General features: G+C 42.6%; 1 protein-coding gene across 1 annotated transcript in view; it reads left to right on the top strand.

Annotated features, from left to right (window-relative positions):
• Positions 1–20,414, top strand: part of GPC3 (glypican 3) — a 394,908-nt gene that overhangs the window by 242,162 nt on the left and 132,332 nt on the right. Inside the window, exon 3 of the mRNA XM_029929914.1 lies at positions 9,208–9,341. Coding sequence (XP_029785774.1) covers positions 9,208–9,341 — 134 coding nt within the window. The remainder of the gene's footprint in view (positions 1–9,207; positions 9,342–20,414) is intronic.

Genomic DNA, 20,414 nt, shown 5'->3' with positions numbered 1-20,414 from the left:
TTTCTGTATGAACCTACATGAGTAGGATTCCCAGTTGATTTGTATATATACCAAAGTCTGAGGAGCACTGTTGTAAGAGACCCTTAATGGTCTCCTAGACCCCAGGGTAAAGAAAAGCGCACAAGATTAAGAGTTACTTATAATCAGCAAAAAACAAGACTTAATGGCTGGTCATCAGGAAGTCAGGGGGAGGGCGAAATGAGCAATATACTTTGGCTTCAACTGAGTACGTAGGTGGTTATTCTTTTCACTGGGACAGTGGACACAGGCAGACAAGTATATTTGGAGGAGTGGTGTTTGCATTTGGTATTGAATTTATTGACTCCATGAAGTTCTATTTTAACCCCCACCATATTGGTCATATGTGATTCCGCAATCATGCCCTGGGCTTCTGGCCCGGGGAAGGAGTTGGTATTACATAAGAAGTGTTAGGTACACATGTAGGACTCAATTGAGTTTTCAACTCAGAATCTATTTGTGGCAAATATAAATTACTTAAATGCAAGTGTTTTCCATGAAAGGGTATTGAAAACCTGTCTCCCTTCCCCATAGCATTCATCCCCGTGCAGGTTAGAGACACTGGGTAACCGGAAAAGATCAGGTGCCACCTATTGGCAGTTGGAGCCCTGAAGAACAGACATTCCAGGTATCCCAGAGCAAAGAGTTCAGTCTGTGACATGCAGACTATGCCAGCAAACTCCATGTGGTTCCCGTTCAGAGAGGGGGGGCCCCAATCTCATCAAACCCTTTTGTTGTCTTCCGAAAGTCTCCAGTTAAAGAACTCCTCCAAGTATTAGAGTTAGCAATGTCCTCCACCAGCTGGGCCAGGAGTGTAACACACAAAATGGGCTGCACAAGGCAAGCAGTCCCCACTTACAGAAGGAAGGAGTCCAATTTGTATGTGGATGTGGATGATGTTGCACTTTCATCCCTTCATTGATTTGATCCTCACACTGCTAGGCATGGCAAGCGTGGTTGTTGTCTCCATTTTGCAGATGAGAAAGCTGAGTTTGAAGGAAATTAAATGACTTGTGTAGACTTATTGAAATGGGTAAGAGAGTGAGCAGGGACTGGAACCCAGGTCTCCTGACTCCCAGTTGGGTACTCTTTTTGCAATAATGTAATGCTGTGGCTCCACTGTACAACGGACTGATCTGCCCAATAAATGCCCCTTTTTTTTTGGATTCCAGTGTGTTTAAAGAGATGACTTGAATGGAAGGTCCGAACTGTGACACCTGATTTCTTAAAATCACATAATTCACAATACATTACAGATTATTAGCGACTTTTATTTTAATGGTCAAGCAATTAATGATGAGTCACAGCGAAACGTCTGTGGCAGAAAAAAAATGCTTACATTGTCACCAGGTCTGTTCATTATCCTCTGTGCTCTATATCCAGATCAATCAATAGTTAATTAATAATGATGCGCTTCCTGAAGTACAAGGTTATAAATTAATTTAATGCTCATATGCATATTTTTTGTAGGAAAAATGAGTCGAAAATGCCTGCCATGCCCATCTCATTGTAAGAAAATGTATGTAATGATTACAAGCATATAATAAGAATGGTTTGCCCAGCCAAATGTTTGTTCATTTCTGTTAATCAGTATTCATTTGAGCTACTTTCCTGCAGTTTGTGGAAGCAATGCAATCAGTTGGGTAGTGTGGCAGATTTAAATCAGTAATAAAAACCCTGGGGAAATTAACAAGACAAAACATTAACCACAGACTAAACATTAACATATATTAGCATTTTTATTATACCTGTAGAATTGTTAAATGGGCATGGTTACTACTATTAAAAAGTTTATGTTGTATATCACATAATTTCAATGTATATTTTGTTTTAAAACTTTTAAGATTTAATTAAATGAAATTGAAAAACAGTATAATAGAGAATTCAACAGAATGAACCAAAGTTCATTATTTTATTTCCGCTGGAAACCTATGGAATTCCCACCCCACCCTCCCCCCAAGTCCCAGGGCACCCTAAAACAGGTGGCACACATAATACTCCTGTAGCATGGACCGAGGGATCAGACTGGGTATTTAAATTGCATTAAGTATAGAGGAAGGTTTATTTTTTAATTCTTCGGGGTTCTGATAAATCCATTGATGATCAAAAATTAAATTTACACCGATTATTTAACAACAGTTCACAGAAAAGCACTCTTTGGGACCACAGTAATCGGCTGGATTCCAGCAGAAAAAATATTCTATAATCGGGGCACCAGGGTGGCTCAGTTGGTTAAGCGTCCGGCTTTGGCTCAGGTCGTGATCTCATGGTTGTGGGTTTGAGCCCCGTGCTGGGCTCTGTGCTAACAGCTGGCTCAGAGCCTGGAGCCTGCTTCACATTCGGTGTCTCCCTCTCTCTCTGACCCTCCCCTGCTCACACTGTTTCTGTCTCTCAAAAATAAAAACATTAAAAAAAATTTTTTTTAATTCTATAATTAAATCAAACTGCAGAGACCCTCTGGAGCCCCTCAAGTCTTGGTGATTTGAGATACAGCTCTTGAGAGGGAAGGAGATGTGCTGATGGCCGAGGACCACTCAGTGAGAGGCCAACTTCTTCCTCAAAGGCTGTGGAGTTTCTGAGGGACATATGATGCGTCTGAAGTTCTTAGCATACAGACTCACTAATGCGATATTTTCTCTTTCCGTTTCACCTTCCTGTCTCCCTCCTTCCCTTCCTCCTCCTATTACAGGCCATGTAAGTTAAAACACACACACACACACACACACACACACACACACACACACACACACACACACATACCCCTCTTATTTATTTCTTAAAAAGAAAATGTTGGAGCCCCCGGCCGGCTGTCAGTAGAGCACGCAACTCTTGATCTCGGGGTCATGAGTCTGAGCCCCGCTTTAGGCATAGAGTTTACTTTGAGAAAAAAAATGTAAAGCCTTTCCTTCAATTGGTTTTTTAAAAATCAAGAGCAAAATAGATCTGTTAGGCTAGTTAAGAGTGAGAAAGAGTCATGTGACACCTGGATGGCTGAGTGTCTGGCTCAGGCCATGATCTCACAGTTTGTGAGTTCAAGCCCCACACTGGCCTCACCGCTGTCAGCACAGAACCTGCTTCAGATCTTCTGTCCCCCTCTCTTTCTACCCCTCCCCCGCTTGCTCTCTCTTCCTCTCTCTCTCTCTTAGAAATAAATCAATATACATTTTTTAAAAAGTGGGAGAGAGTCAGAGATACTCTTTAATGTGTTTGCACCCCTTCCCCATTTCCTCATCTTTTAGGCTGTTACAGCTAAAGGCTTTAACCTGTTGCATTTTTGCAGCCAAAGGATCAACCTGGAATCTCCATTTGGGGGAAACTATGAAGAATACACTCAGGCCAGACCTCAGACTAGACCTGGTTTACATTGCAGGAATTATTGATGTCGTGGCCGATCCAAGAATGTGGCTGTAGTCAGGGTCCGGGGCCACCCTGCAAGCAGCAAGCACCAAGCACAGGCTGGACACACTTGGGAACTGCGCCTCCCACAGAACTAGATAACCAGTGCTTTAGTATGGTTACTAATCACCTCTTACCTGGCAAGCCCAAGAGTTTAAATCACTGCATTTGAAATACTGCCTGAAACTTAGGGTAAAATTGAGTGTCAGTTTTCAGCTTCTCTTTAATAAGTAGCCCTGCTTTAAAATATGTTTTTGAATTCTTCATAATCAGTGTTTTTCTCCATTTATGGATGGGATGCGCACAGGACTATGAAGCCGGACCACACTCAATACTGGGAAGCCCTGGAGCCTATCGTCTTGACAGAAATCTATGGCATAGGGGGAGAAGTCCAAAATGAAATCCCAGGCACCTGGCTAGTTAGTCGGTGGAGCGTGCAACTCTCGATCTCAGGGTTGTAAGTTCGTGTCCCACTTTGGGTGTAGAAATTAATTAAAAATAAAATCTTTGAAAAATAAACTTCGGGGGCGCCTGGTTGGCTCAGTCAGTTAGGCGTCTTACTTCAGCTTAGGTCATGAATTCACAGTTGGTGAGTTCGAGCCCCATTAACAACACAGTGGTCCGAGCCTGGAGCCTGCTTCCAATTCTGTGTCTCCCTTTCTCTCTGCCCCTCCCCCAGTCATACTCTATCTCTCTCTCAAAAATAAACATTAAAAAAATGAAAAATAATAACTAAAACAAATAAACTTGGGTTTTGGAGTTAGATCTGGGTTCAAGTCCTAGCTCTGCCATTTATTACCACTGTGACTTTTCTTCAGTTCCTGAACTGTTGTGAGCCTTAGTTTCCTTATCTCTGAAAATGGGTCCAATAATACCTGCTCTGTTGTAGAGGGTTGTCACAGAACTCACTGTTGAGAACAGAGATTGGATGTAGACATTATTGCTGAGGCACTTGGAGTAAGGTATTATGTTACAAATGTGAAATATTGGTATTGTTGAGAAATTTACAATACAGACTCTCTCTGCTCAGCCACTCAGAGGGAAAGATCAAGCCTGAGTTTTTTTGTCACCAGTGAGTTTCCAGAACCAACCGCAAATGGGGCCTGAGAATCCCTACAGATAGATTGTAACCAATGGATTATCTGCCTTTCTTGACATGTCAGTTACGGGAAGCCTGTGTGAATTGCATCAAACCAAATGCTTTGTGTGGTTTCAAAATCTTTGGTGACATATTGTACTTGAAAAGTCATTTTCACCTTTTTGTTCAAAGGAATTCAGAATCAAATATGGTACTTCACATGTCATATCTTTTTTTTTTTTTTTTTTTTGCATGAGACCAGAGTTACAGGTGGAGCGAAGCTGTGGACTGGGTCAAAAAGTCTTGTGGTGGGTGGGTGGCAGGTAGAAGTGGGCTTGTAGGCCAGCTCCCTTGATGCCTAGTCTACTGGGCTCTTCACGATACCTTGTAAGCCCTACTCGTGTTTCTCCTCACGCATCTCTAAAGCCAGTGCTTCTGTACCCTGGTTAGAAAAGAATGGTGCTAAGTTTAGTAGGATGACCTGCTTGCCTAGATATGGTCAAAGGCCCGGTCTTCTTACATTTCATGTCTTGTAACACTTTGGCACATGCATAAAGGCACCCTTAGGAATCACAGGTCATGGAAAACGAAAGGGTTTTTTATCCCAGGTCTGTTGATAGAGATGCTCACCTATCCAATAAATTCCCTCCAACTAACAAAACTTCAAGATAGTGGCATCTTTGACCAGGTACATTACTCAGTGAAAGGAAATTGGATTACACTGCTCATTTAAGAGTCTAAAACTCCTGGGAAGGATGCAGAATTCTAAAATGCCACTTGGGTTTTTCATAAATGGCTTCTATGATAAGTAAGTTCCTTCTATCCTGACTTTCTTGAGGGTTTTTATTAAGAAAGAGTGCTGTATTTTGTCAAATGCTTTTTCTGCATCTATCGACAGGATCACATGGTTTTTTTCTTTTTTTTTTTGTTAATGTGATGTATCACACTGATGGATTTGAGAATATTGAACCAGCCTTGTAATCCAGGAATGAATCCCACTTGATCATGGTGGATAATTCTTTTTATACGCTGTTGAATTCTATTTGCTGGTATCTTATTGAGTATTTATGCATCTATATTCATTAAGGATATTGGCCTGTAGTTCTCTCTTTCTGGTTGGGTCTCTGTCTGGTTTGGGAATCAAAGTGATGCTGGCTTCATAGAATGAATTGGGAAGTTTTCCTTCTATTTCTATTTTTTGGAATAGCTTGTGAAGAATGGGTATTAACTCTTCTTTGAATTCTGGTAGAATTCCCCAGGGAAGTCATCTGGCCCAGGGCTCTTATTTGTTGGGAGATTTTTTTATAACTGATTCAATTTCTTCACTGGTTATGGGTCTGTTCAGATTTTCTATCTCTTCCTGTTTGAATTTTGGTAGTGCATGTGTTTAGGAATTTGTCCATTTCTTCTAGGTTGTCCAGTTTTTCATAATCTCTGATGATTGCTTATATTTCTGAGGCCATTCATGGCAACATGAATGGACCTCCAGGGTGTCATGCTAAGTGAAATAAGTCAGGTGGAGAAGGATAGATACCATATGTTTTCACTCATAGGTCTAACAGGAGAAACCTAACAGAGGACCATGGGGAAGGGAAGGGGGGAAAAGATTCAGGGAGAGGGAGAGAGGCAAATAACGAGAGACTCTTGAATACTGAAAACAAACTGAGGGCTGAAGGGGGAGAGGGAAAGGGGAAGGGAGGGTGATGGACATGGAGGAGGGGACTTGTGGGGAAGACCACTGGGTGTCCTATGGAAACCAACCTGACATAAACTATTTAAAAAATTTTTAAAAAATGCCACTTGTGAGGCTGGTGCTTCTTCGTCAAGTGTGGCTGTAGAGTAAGACCCCGGCCTCCTAACATAGCCCAGTGTTGCCCAAGTGGGAGCCTAAAAGGACCTCTTTAATGTGAATACTTCGTCTCTTTGTAAATTAAGTTTTCTTTTTGCATCCGTTTGCAAAATGAGCTCGTAATATTCACCTACACCTCACATGGTGTGGAGGTGAACGATGTGCAGAGAAGAGCCCAAAGGGGGTCTACATTGGACAAATGCTTTGTATATGAGATGAATTTGTGTCATGATGGATTTGTGGAAGGAATAAATAAGATGTGGCAGATTTCAGATGAGGGGGATGGACGTTGGCAGAACATCGTTTGCCCCTTACCCCACACGGAGCCTTGAGAAGTCTTCCTGATAATACCACATTGGGTAGCTTGGGGAGGAAGGTCTCACTGACTATATTCTCATTTGTTCTTAACCTTCTTACTTTTGCCTCACCTGCACCCATTTCCAGGAGGGTGGGAGGGAGGTTAGAAACTTTAAAGTCTTGCTGTGGACCAGGTAGCATTCAGTGATACAAAGAGCAGACTTTGAATCGGGAAGCAGGTTTTACAGCTGTGGTTTGTGAGTAGACAAGCTACAATGGAAGATGCAGTAAGGTTTTGATTTCAGCGCTGGATTTGGAACAGGTGTCGGTCAAGAGAACGTGTCCTGTGCTCCTGAATGTGCTAAGAATACTTTGATTTTGGTGAAATAGACTCTCACACTGATGCATGTTCACAGAGTAATAAATAGACATTCATGGAATGAAAATCAAGGTTTTGTTCCATGAATGTTCCCCAGTAATGTGACAAAGTAAATGTGTGTATCTCTCTGAACATCATTTTAGGATGCTCAGTCTGGCCTCAGCTGTTTGCGTCTGCCTTACAAGCTTTGAAAGCGATTGGAACTCAACTCCCCAGTCTAGCCCGGCAGCCCCCTAGCCTAAAGCACCCTACCCAATTGCTGCCAGTTAGGGCAAACTCAGAGAACACAGATCCTTCATTTGAAGTTCATATCCGCCCAACTCAAATAGCATTTCATAAACACATCCACAGAATCTGGTATCATACGTTCCACGGCCCAACGGACTATTTCAAAGTGTCTGCAACTTTTGCTTCGTTCCCGTTAAGACAGTCGATTGAGAAAAGCTGGTCTGAAGATCAGACTCTAGATGCTATCCTTCATCAATAGAGGGGACGCTGCTACTGACTTTAGATTTTGTTTCTAATTCAAGAATTTATTTATGTATTGCAAACTTTCCAAAGCTATGTAAACGTAGTGCCATTTATGCTTTTATAAAGATATAGATAGTAAATGTTGTGAGGGCCATCTTGAGAGGTCCAGAAACGGATTACCACACACAGCCCATGGCCTATCAGTAGAATGGTGTGCCAGACCTGAAAACTATGAGACTCCTTCAACCCATTTCAATTAATTTGCCTTTACCGAGAGTATGCAAAATTCAATCTGAGTTCCATGGAGGTACAGAAGTGATAAGAGGTATAACTTCTGTCTTCACTAGGCGTTTCTAAAATTTTTCCTAAAGTATACAATCTGTATATTCACCTTGGCAATGTTTTGGAAGTCTGGGAATTCCTTTTATACAAAAGAAAATATAGAGGGGCGCCTGGGTGGCCCAGTCAGTTAAGTGTCTGACTTCAGCTCAGGTCATAAGCTCACGGGTCATGAGTTTGAGCCCCACATTGGGCTCTGCACTGATAGTACAGAGTCTGCTTAGGATTGTCCATTTCTCTCTCTCTCTCTCTCTCTCTCTCTCTCTCTCTCTCTCTGTTCTTCCTTCCCTCATGCTCTCTTTCTCTCTGAAAATAAACAAATAAACTTAAAAGAAATAGAGTGTGTAAGCAACTGGAAAGCAAGCATCATTATCTAGGGGCATGATATTGTATAAGCTTTGAAGTCACACAATGAATCCACTACCTCTTCGCTGTAGGCAAGTAACTTTACCTTCCTGAACGTCACTTTCTTCACCTACAAAATGAGGGTGGTAACATTTAGCTTCGAGTCTGGCATAAGGAAGACATGTTAATGTGTACTTCTTTAATACGGAAATTCACTTAGGCATTTGTCGGAAAGCAAAAAAATAGAAATCTACAAATAATTGAGCCCCATCATTTAGAACTAAGCTTTAGAGGGAGGTATCCAATAAATACTTTTGAATGAGCAAATGAGTGGATAGAGAAGGGAAGGCAGGAAGAAAGGAGGAGAGGGGGTAGACTTTCTTGCACCTGTGTTCTTTAGTACTCTCTCTCAGTCCTGGGCTGAGTCAGTGATTCAGAGCTGATGACCCTGGCTATTGATTAGCTGCCTGGCCTTCTTCCTTCCCTTGGGTGTTTTTAGGAAAGTCACCTGAGCAACTACATTGACATTTTCACAATATTCCACCTTGGGTCTTATAATACAATGCTTACAAGAGTCAGGAACACTCTGCAGGGGAGGCTGTAATTCTATTGAAAGGCTACCCCGCACATGCCTCCCAGCCCCTCATCTCCCACACCAGTTCCTCCTAAACTTTGCAATTCCCATTTGTGAGCCTTTTCAGACGAATAAATAGAGTGCCATCGACGTTTATCAGCGGCGCCCGTCCTGTGTGGACAGTCCTCTCCAACGCGCACTTCACTATGGAGAAAAGGCCTTTTTCATCTTAGGACGTCTTTGAGTAGTCTGTGCTCAGAGCCCCACTACCACACTCTTCAGTCTCCTTCTCCACAGATGGGCTCTTTCCTTAAAAGCATATCACCTTTTTTGACTCCAGTAGTAGCTTCGTTCTGCTCTTTAAAAAGAAATTGGGGAAGAAATTGAAGTGCATTTCAGAATTTGTTTCTACTAGCATATCTGTGAAAGTATCGTATAATTATATTGCATTTCTTTTTCAGATTGGCAAGCTATGTGCCCATTCTCAACAGCGCCAATATAGATCTGCTTATTATCCTGAAGATCTGTTTATTGACAAGAAGGTATTAAAAGTTGCTCGTGTAGAACAGGAAGAAACCTTATCCAGCCGAAGAAGGTGAGAGGGGTTTTGTTCCTCTATTTCAGCATACAATTAGCAATTGTGCTTTAAGGTCAAAAACCTTTGGAGTGATGCTTCTTAAATACACATTATTTAGTTCTTCTGAGTAGAGCATTTGATAATTAAATTCTACCATTTGTCAATGTTAAAGAGAAAAGATATTGTATTATATCTAAGCCATATTTAAATGTAAAGTTACCATATGTAAATATCCATCCAGTACAGCAGCACAGGATGGAATGGACTTCTCTATTCAAGGTATTTATTGATTCAACAAAACATTTTCTGCTTATGATCTGGTCCCACAACATTATGGCTTCATTTATGACTTTCCCAGTATTAACATGCGTCCAGGTCAAGTTCACCAAAGAGAAACTGGCAAGACACACTCATGTGTATACACATACTGCACATTCTGTATACATTCTCTTTTTTTATGATCCTTTCTTTATTTATAAGAAAATCTGGAATCAGATCACATGTAGGACATACCTAAAAGAATCTAGGAGAGGCTCAAGGGAAATAAGTTTTAAATACATGGCACCTATCCTTCCACCACAAGAACCATTATTCATTATTTATCTGGAGCTATGATCAACAATAACATCCACCACTGACTGGTTACCTGTTTGTTCCTTAAAGGCATTGCTACTTTATATGTGATCCCTAATCATATCAGAAATACAGAGAAATTGGTGACTTGTTCAAAGTCCATGGGAAGTACATGGAAGAGTTGGGATTCCAATTTCCAGAAGAAGAAAGGAGAGGAGTGAATAGCTTGTGCCGTTTTGAGTCCATCTCCCTTTGAGGAATTTTCCAACAGTTTCTACTTACATCTCCTTGGCCAAAACTTGCCACATGGCTAATCCTATTTTCAAGGAAATCTGGGAAATATGCTTATTATATTCTTCTTCTTTTTTTAAATGGTTTATTGTCAAATTGGTTTCCATACAACACCCAGTGCTTCTCCCCAATAGTGTCCTCCTCCATCACTACCACTTCTTTTCCCCTCTACCACTTCCCCTTCAGCCCTCAGTTCGTTTTCAGTATTCAGTAGTCTCTCAAGTTTTGCGTCCCTCTCTGTCCCCAACTCTCTTTCTCTCTTCCCCTCCCCCTGGTCTTCCATTAGGTTTCTCCTGTTCTCCTGTTAGACCTATGAGTGCAAACATATGGTATCTGTCCTTCTCTGCCTGACTTATTTCACTTAGCATGACACCCTCAAGGTCCATCCACTTTGCTACAAATGGCCAGATTTCATTCTTTCTCATTGCCATGTAGTATTCCATTGTGTATATATATCACATTCTCTTAAGTATATAAAATTAAGTTTTCATGGGGCACCTGGGTACCTCAGTTGGTTGAGTGTCCAACTCTTGATTTCAGCTCAGGTCATGATCTCTTGGTCATTGGAATCAAGCCCCCTGTCAGGCTTCGTGCTGTGAGTGCTTGGGATTCTCTCTCCCCTCCCCCCTCTCTCTGTCCCCGGCCTCCCATGCTCTCTCATGCTTTCTCTCTCTCAAAAATAAATAAACGTTAAAATGTTTTTTAATTAAAAAATAAATAAAATGAAGGATTCTGTTCCTATTTTATAAGACAGCAGTCCAGGGTCTAAAGTAAAATTTGTTTCTGATCTTCATTCTCCTCATTCCTCATCCCTTATCGAAATCCCCTCCTTCCCTATTCTAGCTTCATGGTTACAAATTAGGAGTAGACCCCAGATGGGAATCCTAACACAAATCTAGGAGAACCGCCCACCCCACCACTGGCTCAAGAACAGCTAGATATGAGTTCTGCTTCCTGATGACTTGGAGGGAATTGGGAGAGATTGGAATATTAAGAGATGGAAAATTAAGAGGTGAAATAAGCAACATCTTAGATGTGGGCTCAGTCATTCCATCCATATCCATTTACTACAGGAGCTTGGGAAGCACTCATCCTCAGTCTTACATGATCCAGTTTGGAGTGTGAGAAGAGACAGTCTTCCACAGAGGCATTTCAGAAATCTCATTTTCCTCTCTTTTGTTGACTTCCAACCTAAGAGATTTCTAGTTTCCCGGTAGCAACAGTTTGAAATTGTGATTCAAGGACCCAGGAAGTCCCGGAGGCCCTTGCAGGGAGTGTGTGAGGTGCTCCTTTTGCTAAGTCCCTATCCATGTGAAGCGGGGTCTTGTTCATATACTTCAACCAAAACAGCGCATTGCAGCAGATTGAATGCGGGAGCCACTGCGAGAATTTAGCCGTCTCCTGTGAAGCCAGGCTAAAGATATTTTGTAAAAATGCAAAAACAGTACCACTCTCTCACCGTTTTGTCCATAAGTGTTATTCATGTTAACATACGGTGGCTCGTTGTTGGTTTATAATAGATAAATAAGTAAATAAATAAATAGGATTTTCCTGAGTTTTAATTTCTAAGCAATAAATATCAAATATGTATCATACAAACAGCGATCTAGAGCAACAAACATTTATTAACCTCACAGTTTCTGTCAGGAATTTGGGAACAGTGTAGCTGGGTAGTTCTCAGTCTCTAAAGAAATTTCGGTCACTTTCTGGGGCTGCAGTCATATGAAGTGTTGACGAGGCTGGAGGATCTACTTCTGGGGAGGCTCACGTACACACGGTAGCAAGTTAGTGCCAGTTTGCAAAAGGAAGCCTCAGTTCCTCACCGTGTGGGCCTCGCCAGTGTCCCCACAACACTGGTGTCCCAGAGCGCGCGATCCGTGGAAGCGAGCGAGCAAGCTCTCTGTTCTGACCTCGTCTGCGAAGTGACGTGCCGTCTATTCTGACAGTTTGTTAGAGGCAAGTTACCAATTCTAGTCCACCCTCAAGGGGAGGGGAACTAAATTCCACCTCTTGAAGGAAGGAGGGTCCAAAGATTTGCGGACATATTTAAAAATCGCCGCAGGAGGCCTGGCACCAAAATATTGGACAACATTTCCCTCTAGCATAGGGTTCCTGTGGGAGCTTTTTGTCTTTCTGGGAAGACAAAATGTGGTCATTTCTCCAGACCTTCTGTAACCCCTGACTTGACTTTGCCTGTTGTTCTCCATTGCTTTCACACTCTGCCCAAACCGCCTGAGAAATTAACCTCGGTCTTCAATCTTTACCTAGGGGAAATCCTTTGCATATTGGGCTGAAGTGAAAAATTTATATTTATATTGCATTATATATATATATTTATTTATTTAAATGTTTATTTCTTTTGAGAGACAGAGAGAGAGCACGTGGGCAGAGGAGGGGCAGAGAGAGAGGGAGACAGAAAGAATCCCAAGCAGGTTCCACACTGTCAGCGCAGAGCCCAACGTGGGGCTCGAACTCACAAACCATGAGATCATGACCTGAGCCGAAATCAAGAGTCAGATGCTTAACCGACTGAGCCACCCAGTGCCCTAAAAATAAACTCTTTTAAAAAAGAAATAAAATGAAATAAGAAATGGAATTTTTATATTATAAATTATATATTATACATGTAATATAATGTCATATATTTACATCTGTATAATAGCATCAACAATATGTACTTTACATATAGATAGTGCTTTATCAACTGAGCAGAAATTTAGGAACTATGTATTATGTGCCAGAATGTGTACTGGGCATCAAAAATCAAGACACAATCTCAGCTCTGCAAAGCAGTCTAATATGGAAACAGACTTAAATGCAAATAATTCCAAATTAGTTTTCTAAGTGCAGAAGAGTCTAACCGTGGAGGCAGCCTATCGGGAAAAAGAACCTCTGCCCAGGGAGTCATCAGTGGACCTTCGCAGAGGGGGCGGTGGTGTGCGTTGGTCACAGAATCACACGCAGAGCTTGTCCAGACTAAATACACCGATGTGGTCTCATTCTGAGACTATCCTGTCAACCTAGACAGGTTTCTGCATAAGTAGGAGGTCCTACTTTCTTTTTTTATTTTATTTTTTAAAAACTTTTTAAAATGCTTTTTTATTTATTATTGACACAGAGAGACACAGAGCATGAGTGGGGGAGGGGCAAAGAGAGAGGGAGACACAGAATCTGAAGCAACTCCAGTCCCTGAGCTGTCAGCACAGAGCCTGAAGCAGGGCTCAAACCCACAAACCACGAGATCATGACCTGAGCCGAAGTCAGCCACTTAACCAACTGAGCCACCCAGGCACCACAGGTCCTACTTAATCAAGGCCCCTCTTCCAAGTGTCTGTCTTGCTTAGGCTCCGTGGGACTCATTCCCGATCGCCTTACCAGAGAGGGCTCTCTGGTATTGAGTCTTCCAGGGAAAAATAAAGTAGAGGAATGGGCTCTAGGCCAGGCACCCAGATTGTTGGTCAGGCAGGACTACTCTGGGGGTTGGAAACATGAGCCTGTCCAATGATGGTTCTCCGGTCTTTTGCAAACCAAAGCGTTAGGGTTCGAGTTGGAGTCATTCTTCCTGAATGTAAGAAAGCAAAACAAGAGGAGAATGTCTGATTTCATTTAACTCCTTCCAAGAGGCACTGTAGACCCTTTTAGGGAGAGGGGAGAATTGGGGATTAGATGATCTCTTGTTCCGTGTCCTGGCCCCTGCAATCTGATGTGATGAGGAGGGTTCTTTTTGGCAGAATGTTAGTACCTCTATCAATTTCTCAGGATGTTCTGCACAGCCTTTCACACCCTCCAGAAAGATCTGTGTGCCTCCAGCAGCCCTCACACCCATGCCCAAGCTCGAGCCTCCGCAGTCAAAAAATAATGATAATTGGAACGGAACCCTATTGTAGCATTCGGTCCGTGGAGGTTACCGAGCTGTCTGAGCTGTCTGAATCTGATTATGAGTTGAAAAGCCCTTTGCCTTATTAAAATAACAACACACAAAGAAATGCAGGATTCCTTTGGTAGCACTCAGAAGTCATCTGTTTGTTTTGTCTGCCCCCAACTGGGTAGTTTGCAACACACAACTCATCTTAGAAATGTCACAGTTCAATTTAAAGGCCTGTGTATGGGATTCAGTGTTCCGTTAAAGTAGAAATATTGAAAATATCTGTCATCAGATTTAAAACAGGGTAGGGCAAGAGGCACAAGTAGCAATCAGAACAGAAGAAATGTGATTTCTGTACTCCTTTCCAGCTCTAGACTCAACGCTTCTCAGACGGCAGCCTGTCTCTTTTGTTACTTCCCATGTGATGTTGCTTACCTTGTCATTCACATACCCCCATAACATTTGGTGGGATGCGTGAGCAATACCTATCCTTTTTCCAACCCCCAAATCTCTAGTCGAACAGTCCATCTTGCCTGTGTATACCAAGCTGCTGGCCCAACTGCCGACGTGTGAGAAAGTCACACCGTCCGTCCACCCTTGTGAAATTACATCTGTGTATTCATTCCACCCTTCTCCTTCCTGCAGGGCCCCTCCTCCTCTCCCCCTCTGACTTGGTCTAAAGGGGCGATGGATTAGGTGACATTAGTAAATGACCTAGAAAGAAAAGAACAGAAGCTGATCTCAGCTCCCTGGTCCAAAATCAATGCTTACTCCCACTCTCTCTCCTGACCGCTGCTCTGGTTTGGCCGGGCAGTTTTGTAAGCTCAGTGGTGTCTTGCACGCTCTGAACAAAACAACAAAGTATGTCCTGAGTGAATCACCGAGTTTCGGGTCTGGTACAAGTCATTCTGCCCTAAATAGGGCTCTACTTCTTTCAATATTTGTCAACACCATCTCTGGACTCAGCATTGTGTATGGATTAGACCCTGATGAAGAGGAGGAGCTCCTAGTCGGTTAGGGGGAGACTCATAAATAATTTTCATACACCGGAGCGAGTGCAATAGCAGAGCTGCGTCCAGAAGTATGGCAGCACCACAGCTGGGAAAATTAGCAGCTCTCCTGCAGACGTTGAGACAGGCTTCTTGGAGAAGGTAACTTTTGGTAGAAGATTCGAAATTCAACAGATGGGGGAGGGAAAAGATTGCGTTCCAGGCAAAGGGAAAAGCATGAGAAAAATGTATGAGCTGATCTTTGGAATGGTAGAAAATGATAGTTTCGGGTCAGAATGTGAAAGGTTCTCTGCCACAGAATTAAACATGATCCTGCATCATTCCAATTATAATTACTATAGTTCAGGTGCTTTTCTGGGTTTTCAACTGTTTTTTTTTAAATGATGAGCTCCTATTAGTTTATATTAAGAAAAAAAGAACCTTAATGATAAAGGAGAAAGGTTCAGGATCTGCATTTGAGGATGAAAGGCTGTTTCTACTTATAGTGGTTTCCAATTAGTGCTGCTTTGATGCCCGCCCAAACAAATCACTGCAAGAAAGCCAAGGGAATGCCCCCCGCTCCGAAGCCTCCCCCACATCCAAGAAGGGGACGCTCATCGTGAGGACAGTGGGAGCCCTCCAGGGAAGATCACGTGCACCCGGCCACAATTTTTCAAAATGGCTTGTGCATGCAAAGGGGCCCTGCCCTTTAGTTCCACATTTAACAGGCTGAATGGAAAGCTCTATGAAGAGACTTTTTTCCCCGGAGCAGGCTGCTGTAAGCAAGTGTTAGCTTTGACCTAAGTGAGAGCCCTAGGCTGTGCTATTTCCATGTCAAGTGGTATGTTTGGCCTGCATGTATTAGAATAAAGTGGGATTGGAATCAAAGAACATTTCCTTCAATCAAATTGCTTTGCCCATCCTGGGCAACTAATTATCCATACGTTTTTTTTTTGTTTGTTTGTTTGTTTTTTCCCCCTCTAGAGACAATTCAGTTGAGCTGACTGCCTCCGTTCAAGGGTGGGGGTTCTTTTGTCATCTGTCATGGGCTTCTGGCACAGAGAAAAGAAATCTGGACTGAGTCATACATGGCTAAATAATATGTCACCTAATTTCATTTCAGGTAGCTTTCTTTTACAGAGAGAAATGGAAATCTTCACCTTGCCTCCTTTTAAAATTGTAAGCAGAGGGATGGAAGGCTTTTTAAAAGAAAAGATAAAAGTAACATACCCTTTAACTCCCACGCCAGAATGAGTTTAGGAATGAGTGACAAAGAGGAGGGGAAAAGAGAGAGGCCCAGGAAACTCGGCAGGAGGGAAACTGCCCCTGTCACACTCCCGATGCTTTCGGGGCTGTGGTGTCGCTCTCTTTTGAAAAGCTCATTAACTCTCCAACATTTTAGAAAGTCTTTCTTCTAGCCTGCAAAATAGTATGTCTGGATTTATTTTTAAAAATCCCAGTTTCTCTCGGGACCCAAGGTTCATTTCCCCACCGTATGTAGGAGAAGGTTTTGCAGGAAGGAACGGCCCGCCCCGTGAGGCAGGAATGCTGTGCTGGGGGACCCAAAGGTGCAGGCCAGGTGGCCAGATGGGCTGGAGCGCTGCTCTCCCAAAGGCGGTACTACCTCGCCCCCAAGCCCTGGGGATTCGTTAAGAACCTGCATTTGTTTCATTAGTCTCATTGTTTTCTTTTTTAAAAAAATAATTGATTTTTGAGAGAGAGAGAGAGAGAGAGAGAGAGAGGGCATGAGCAGAGGATTGGCAGAGAGGGAGACACAGGATCTGAAACAGGCTCCAGGCTGTGACCTGTCAGCACCATGTACGTGATGGGGCTCGAACCCATGAGCGGTGAGATCATGACCTGAGCCAAAGTCAGAAGCCTAACAGACTGAGCCACCCAGGTGCCCCTCTCAGATTGTTTTCTAATCAAATGCACCATACTCTGGTTTCTCTTCAGATCGTATAAATCTTTCGCCTCTTACTTATCAAACACACCATGAATTGTAATGTGACTAGTACACACTAAGAACCAAAAGGAACTCCGCAAACAAGTCTGTCAAGAGTAGGTTTTACGGGGGGGGCGCCTGGGTGGTGCAGTCTATTAAACATCCAACTCTTGATCTCAGCTCAGCTCGTGATCTCATGGTTCGTGAGTTCGAGACTCCTGTCATGCTCTGCACGGACAGCATGGAGCCTGCTTGCAATTCTGTCTCTCACTCTCTCTCTCTGCCCCTCCCCTGCTCACACTCCCTCCTTCTCTCTCAAAATAAATAAACTTTAAAACAATTTTTAAAAAGAATAGGCTTTAGGGAAATAAGTGTGAAACCTTACTAGAGAGACAAGTGTAGAAGGAAATACATACAAATATTAATAGTGATTATCTCTGGCTGGTAGGACTATGAATAGGGGGTTTTCCCCCTTTTATCTTTCTGTATTTTCTAAATTCTAAATAGTGAGCATATATGTCTTTTATAATGAGAAAGAAAAACATCAGACCATATGTTTTAAATGTTTATTTATTTTGAGAGAGAGAGCAGGGGAGGGGCAGAGAGAGAGGACACAAGAATCCCAAACAGGCTCTACACTGTCGGTGCAGAGCCCGATACGGGGCTCGAACTCATGAACTGTGAGATCATGACCTGAGCTGAAACCAAGAGTTAGATGTTTAACTGACAGAGCCACCCAGGTGTTCCACCTACAGGACTTATTTTTTAAGAATGAAGGAAGAAATAGATTTTAATCATTGTTCACAGCTCCTTCAAGTTTCTTTTCTCCCTGCTCACTCATGGTCTTAGTTCATGTCCGTCCACATCTGGCCCTCTTGACTGGCTCCTTCCATTACCCCATCGGGCATTGTTCCTCCCAGAAGACAGGCCTCTCTTCTTCTGAGATGTAGATCACCTCTTCTCAACCCTTTTTTGGGGCTTGTATCCCAATAAAGCTAGGATAACATACAGTCCATCCATGTAAAGTATGTAAGTCAACTGCTTTTTGTCCTGTCCCACAGTTGTGCAACCCTCCCCACAATCCACAATCAATTTTAGAACATTTTCATCACCTCAAAAAGAAGTCCCATGCCCTTTAGCCATCATTCTTCACCTCTTGTCATCCCCCCAAACCAGCCCTAAGCAACCACTAATTCACCTTCTGTCTATAGATTTGCCGATGCCAGACATTTCACGTAAACACAATCCTATAATACATGGTCTTCCGTGATTGGCTTACTGCATTTAGCATAATGTTTTCAAGGCTCACCCATGTTGCAGCGGATATAAATACTTTATCCCTCTTGAAAGCCAAATAATATTTCATCGTATGGACTGTGTATCTGTTTATGCATCCATCAGTTGATGGGCATCTGTCTTGTTCTGCCTATTGACTCTCATTAATAGTACTGCTGGGAGCACGCATATGCATGTACTTCTTTGAGCACTCATTTGATATTCTTTGGGGTAGATGCCTGGGAGCAGAAATGCTGGGTCATATGGTAACTTCTGTACTTGACTTTGTAAGGAAGTCACCAAACTATTTTCCACAGCAGCTGCACCATTTTCCATTCCCACCTGCCACATGAGGGTTCCGATTTCTCCACATCTTCACCAGCACTTATGCTCTTTTTTTATCTTATTTTATTGTCCTTTTTATTGTCATCCTAGTGGGTATGAGGTAGTTTCTCGCTGTGGTTTTGATTTGCATTTCCCTGATGAGTAATTGATGTTTAAGTTGACTTCATCTTGGCCTTTTTAAATTCTTTTTTTTAATATTTTATTAATTTTTTGAGAGACAGAGAGAGACAGTGTGATCAGGGGAGGGGCAGAGAGAGAGAGCGAGGGAAACACAGAATCTGAAGCAGGATGCGGGGCTCAAACCCTCAAACCGTGAGATCATGACCTGAGCTGAAGTCGGATGCCCAAGTGACTGAGGCACCCAGGCGCCCCTCACCTTGGCCTTCCCGATCTGATTCTTACACAGAAATCCCTATGAAGCCCACCACCATGTTCTTACCAGGCAAAGACCATTCAAGCTGCTATTGCTGATTAGTCCAGGGGCTTTCCCAGCCCAACAGCCAGTTGGTGTTTGCAAAAGAATACCAGGAAAAATATTTGGGGAGAGAACATGGTTGTGCTTATTAATACCCACCTCAAAAAGATGAAGGATTTATTCATCTTGTGCCTATAAAATAGTTATCTGGAATGTGAAAAATATCTTAATTACCTTGCATACTTTCTGGAATATGATATATATTTCACTAAATATATTCTACAGGCTTATAGTAATGGTAATATTGGCATCAATTAATGTTACGGGGGTTACTTTGTGCCAGGGCCTGTGCTACACACTCGACATGCATCATTTCTGTTAATCATCATAGCAACCTATCATTAGCTTCATTTTACAGTTAAGGAGACTAAGCCCCAGGGGACTTTAGAATTTGCCTAAAGTTTCACTGCTAAGTAAGTAAGGCAGTAGCGGTCATTTGACAGTCATGTGGGTCAGACTCACGGTCACTAAGTGAAACTTTGTTCTAAATTCAAAATAACTAGTTCACAAGCAAGTTTTTAAAACGCAGTCTCTTCCTAGGTCCATCCCGTAAGTCCTGTGGAAGTAATGAGTACTCTGTGACATGGGATGGCCTTTTATGTCCCCAAGTTACCTTGTTCAAGTTTCAAAGAGATTCCCCTGAGTTCTAGAATTTGATGACCCAGACTGTGTCCACATTATTCACATTCTTTGTGGTTTTCTTGGACATTTATCTTGACCCCACTGAGTAATATCCTTCCATACTGAAGTTGGAGGTCTTATGTCTATGGCAGTCCCTTATCCCCTTGACGTGTAGGCAGACCCTCTCTGAATCTTCTCCAACTTGCCAGTGACCTTTATGATCATCCAGGGAAACTGCAGGGTTCAGGGACGGGGAGAAGTTCAGAGTCAGTTTTTTTTTTCTTTTTAACTTGTAGGGAAGTCAAATTGGAAGGCTTTGGCATGAATTCAGGTTTTCTTCCCACGTGCTATTTCAGACTTTGGAGGCAGGAGGAAACTCTTTTATTAAAGAGCAGGCCATCACCACCCCCCCCCATAGACTAATGGCCATATTCCATTTCCTCATGGAGTGGGGGGAATTACTCACCCTCGGCCTTTACTCTCTCGGTTCCCACTCTTGGGAACTGTATTATTACCTTGTAAAACAGAGCATCTCTCCTATTAGCGCTAATTGAACCCATCTTTTTCCTGTTAGAAACTATACTGTTGATTTTTCTTTTCAGAGCCCTGTATTGAGCCTCTTCCACTTTGGAGGGTGACGGAGCTCAGCCTCCAGAAGTAGGCTGCGAGGGCGCGTGAGCATGGCAGGAGGGGCGTCAGGACTTTGATTATA

This window comes from Suricata suricatta, chromosome X (assembly GCF_006229205.1).
Source record: "Suricata suricatta isolate VVHF042 chromosome X, meerkat_22Aug2017_6uvM2_HiC, whole genome shotgun sequence".
Taxonomy (NCBI): Eukaryota; Metazoa; Chordata; class Mammalia; order Carnivora; family Herpestidae; genus Suricata; species Suricata suricatta.
This window is presented reverse-complemented; position numbering and strand designations above follow the sequence as displayed.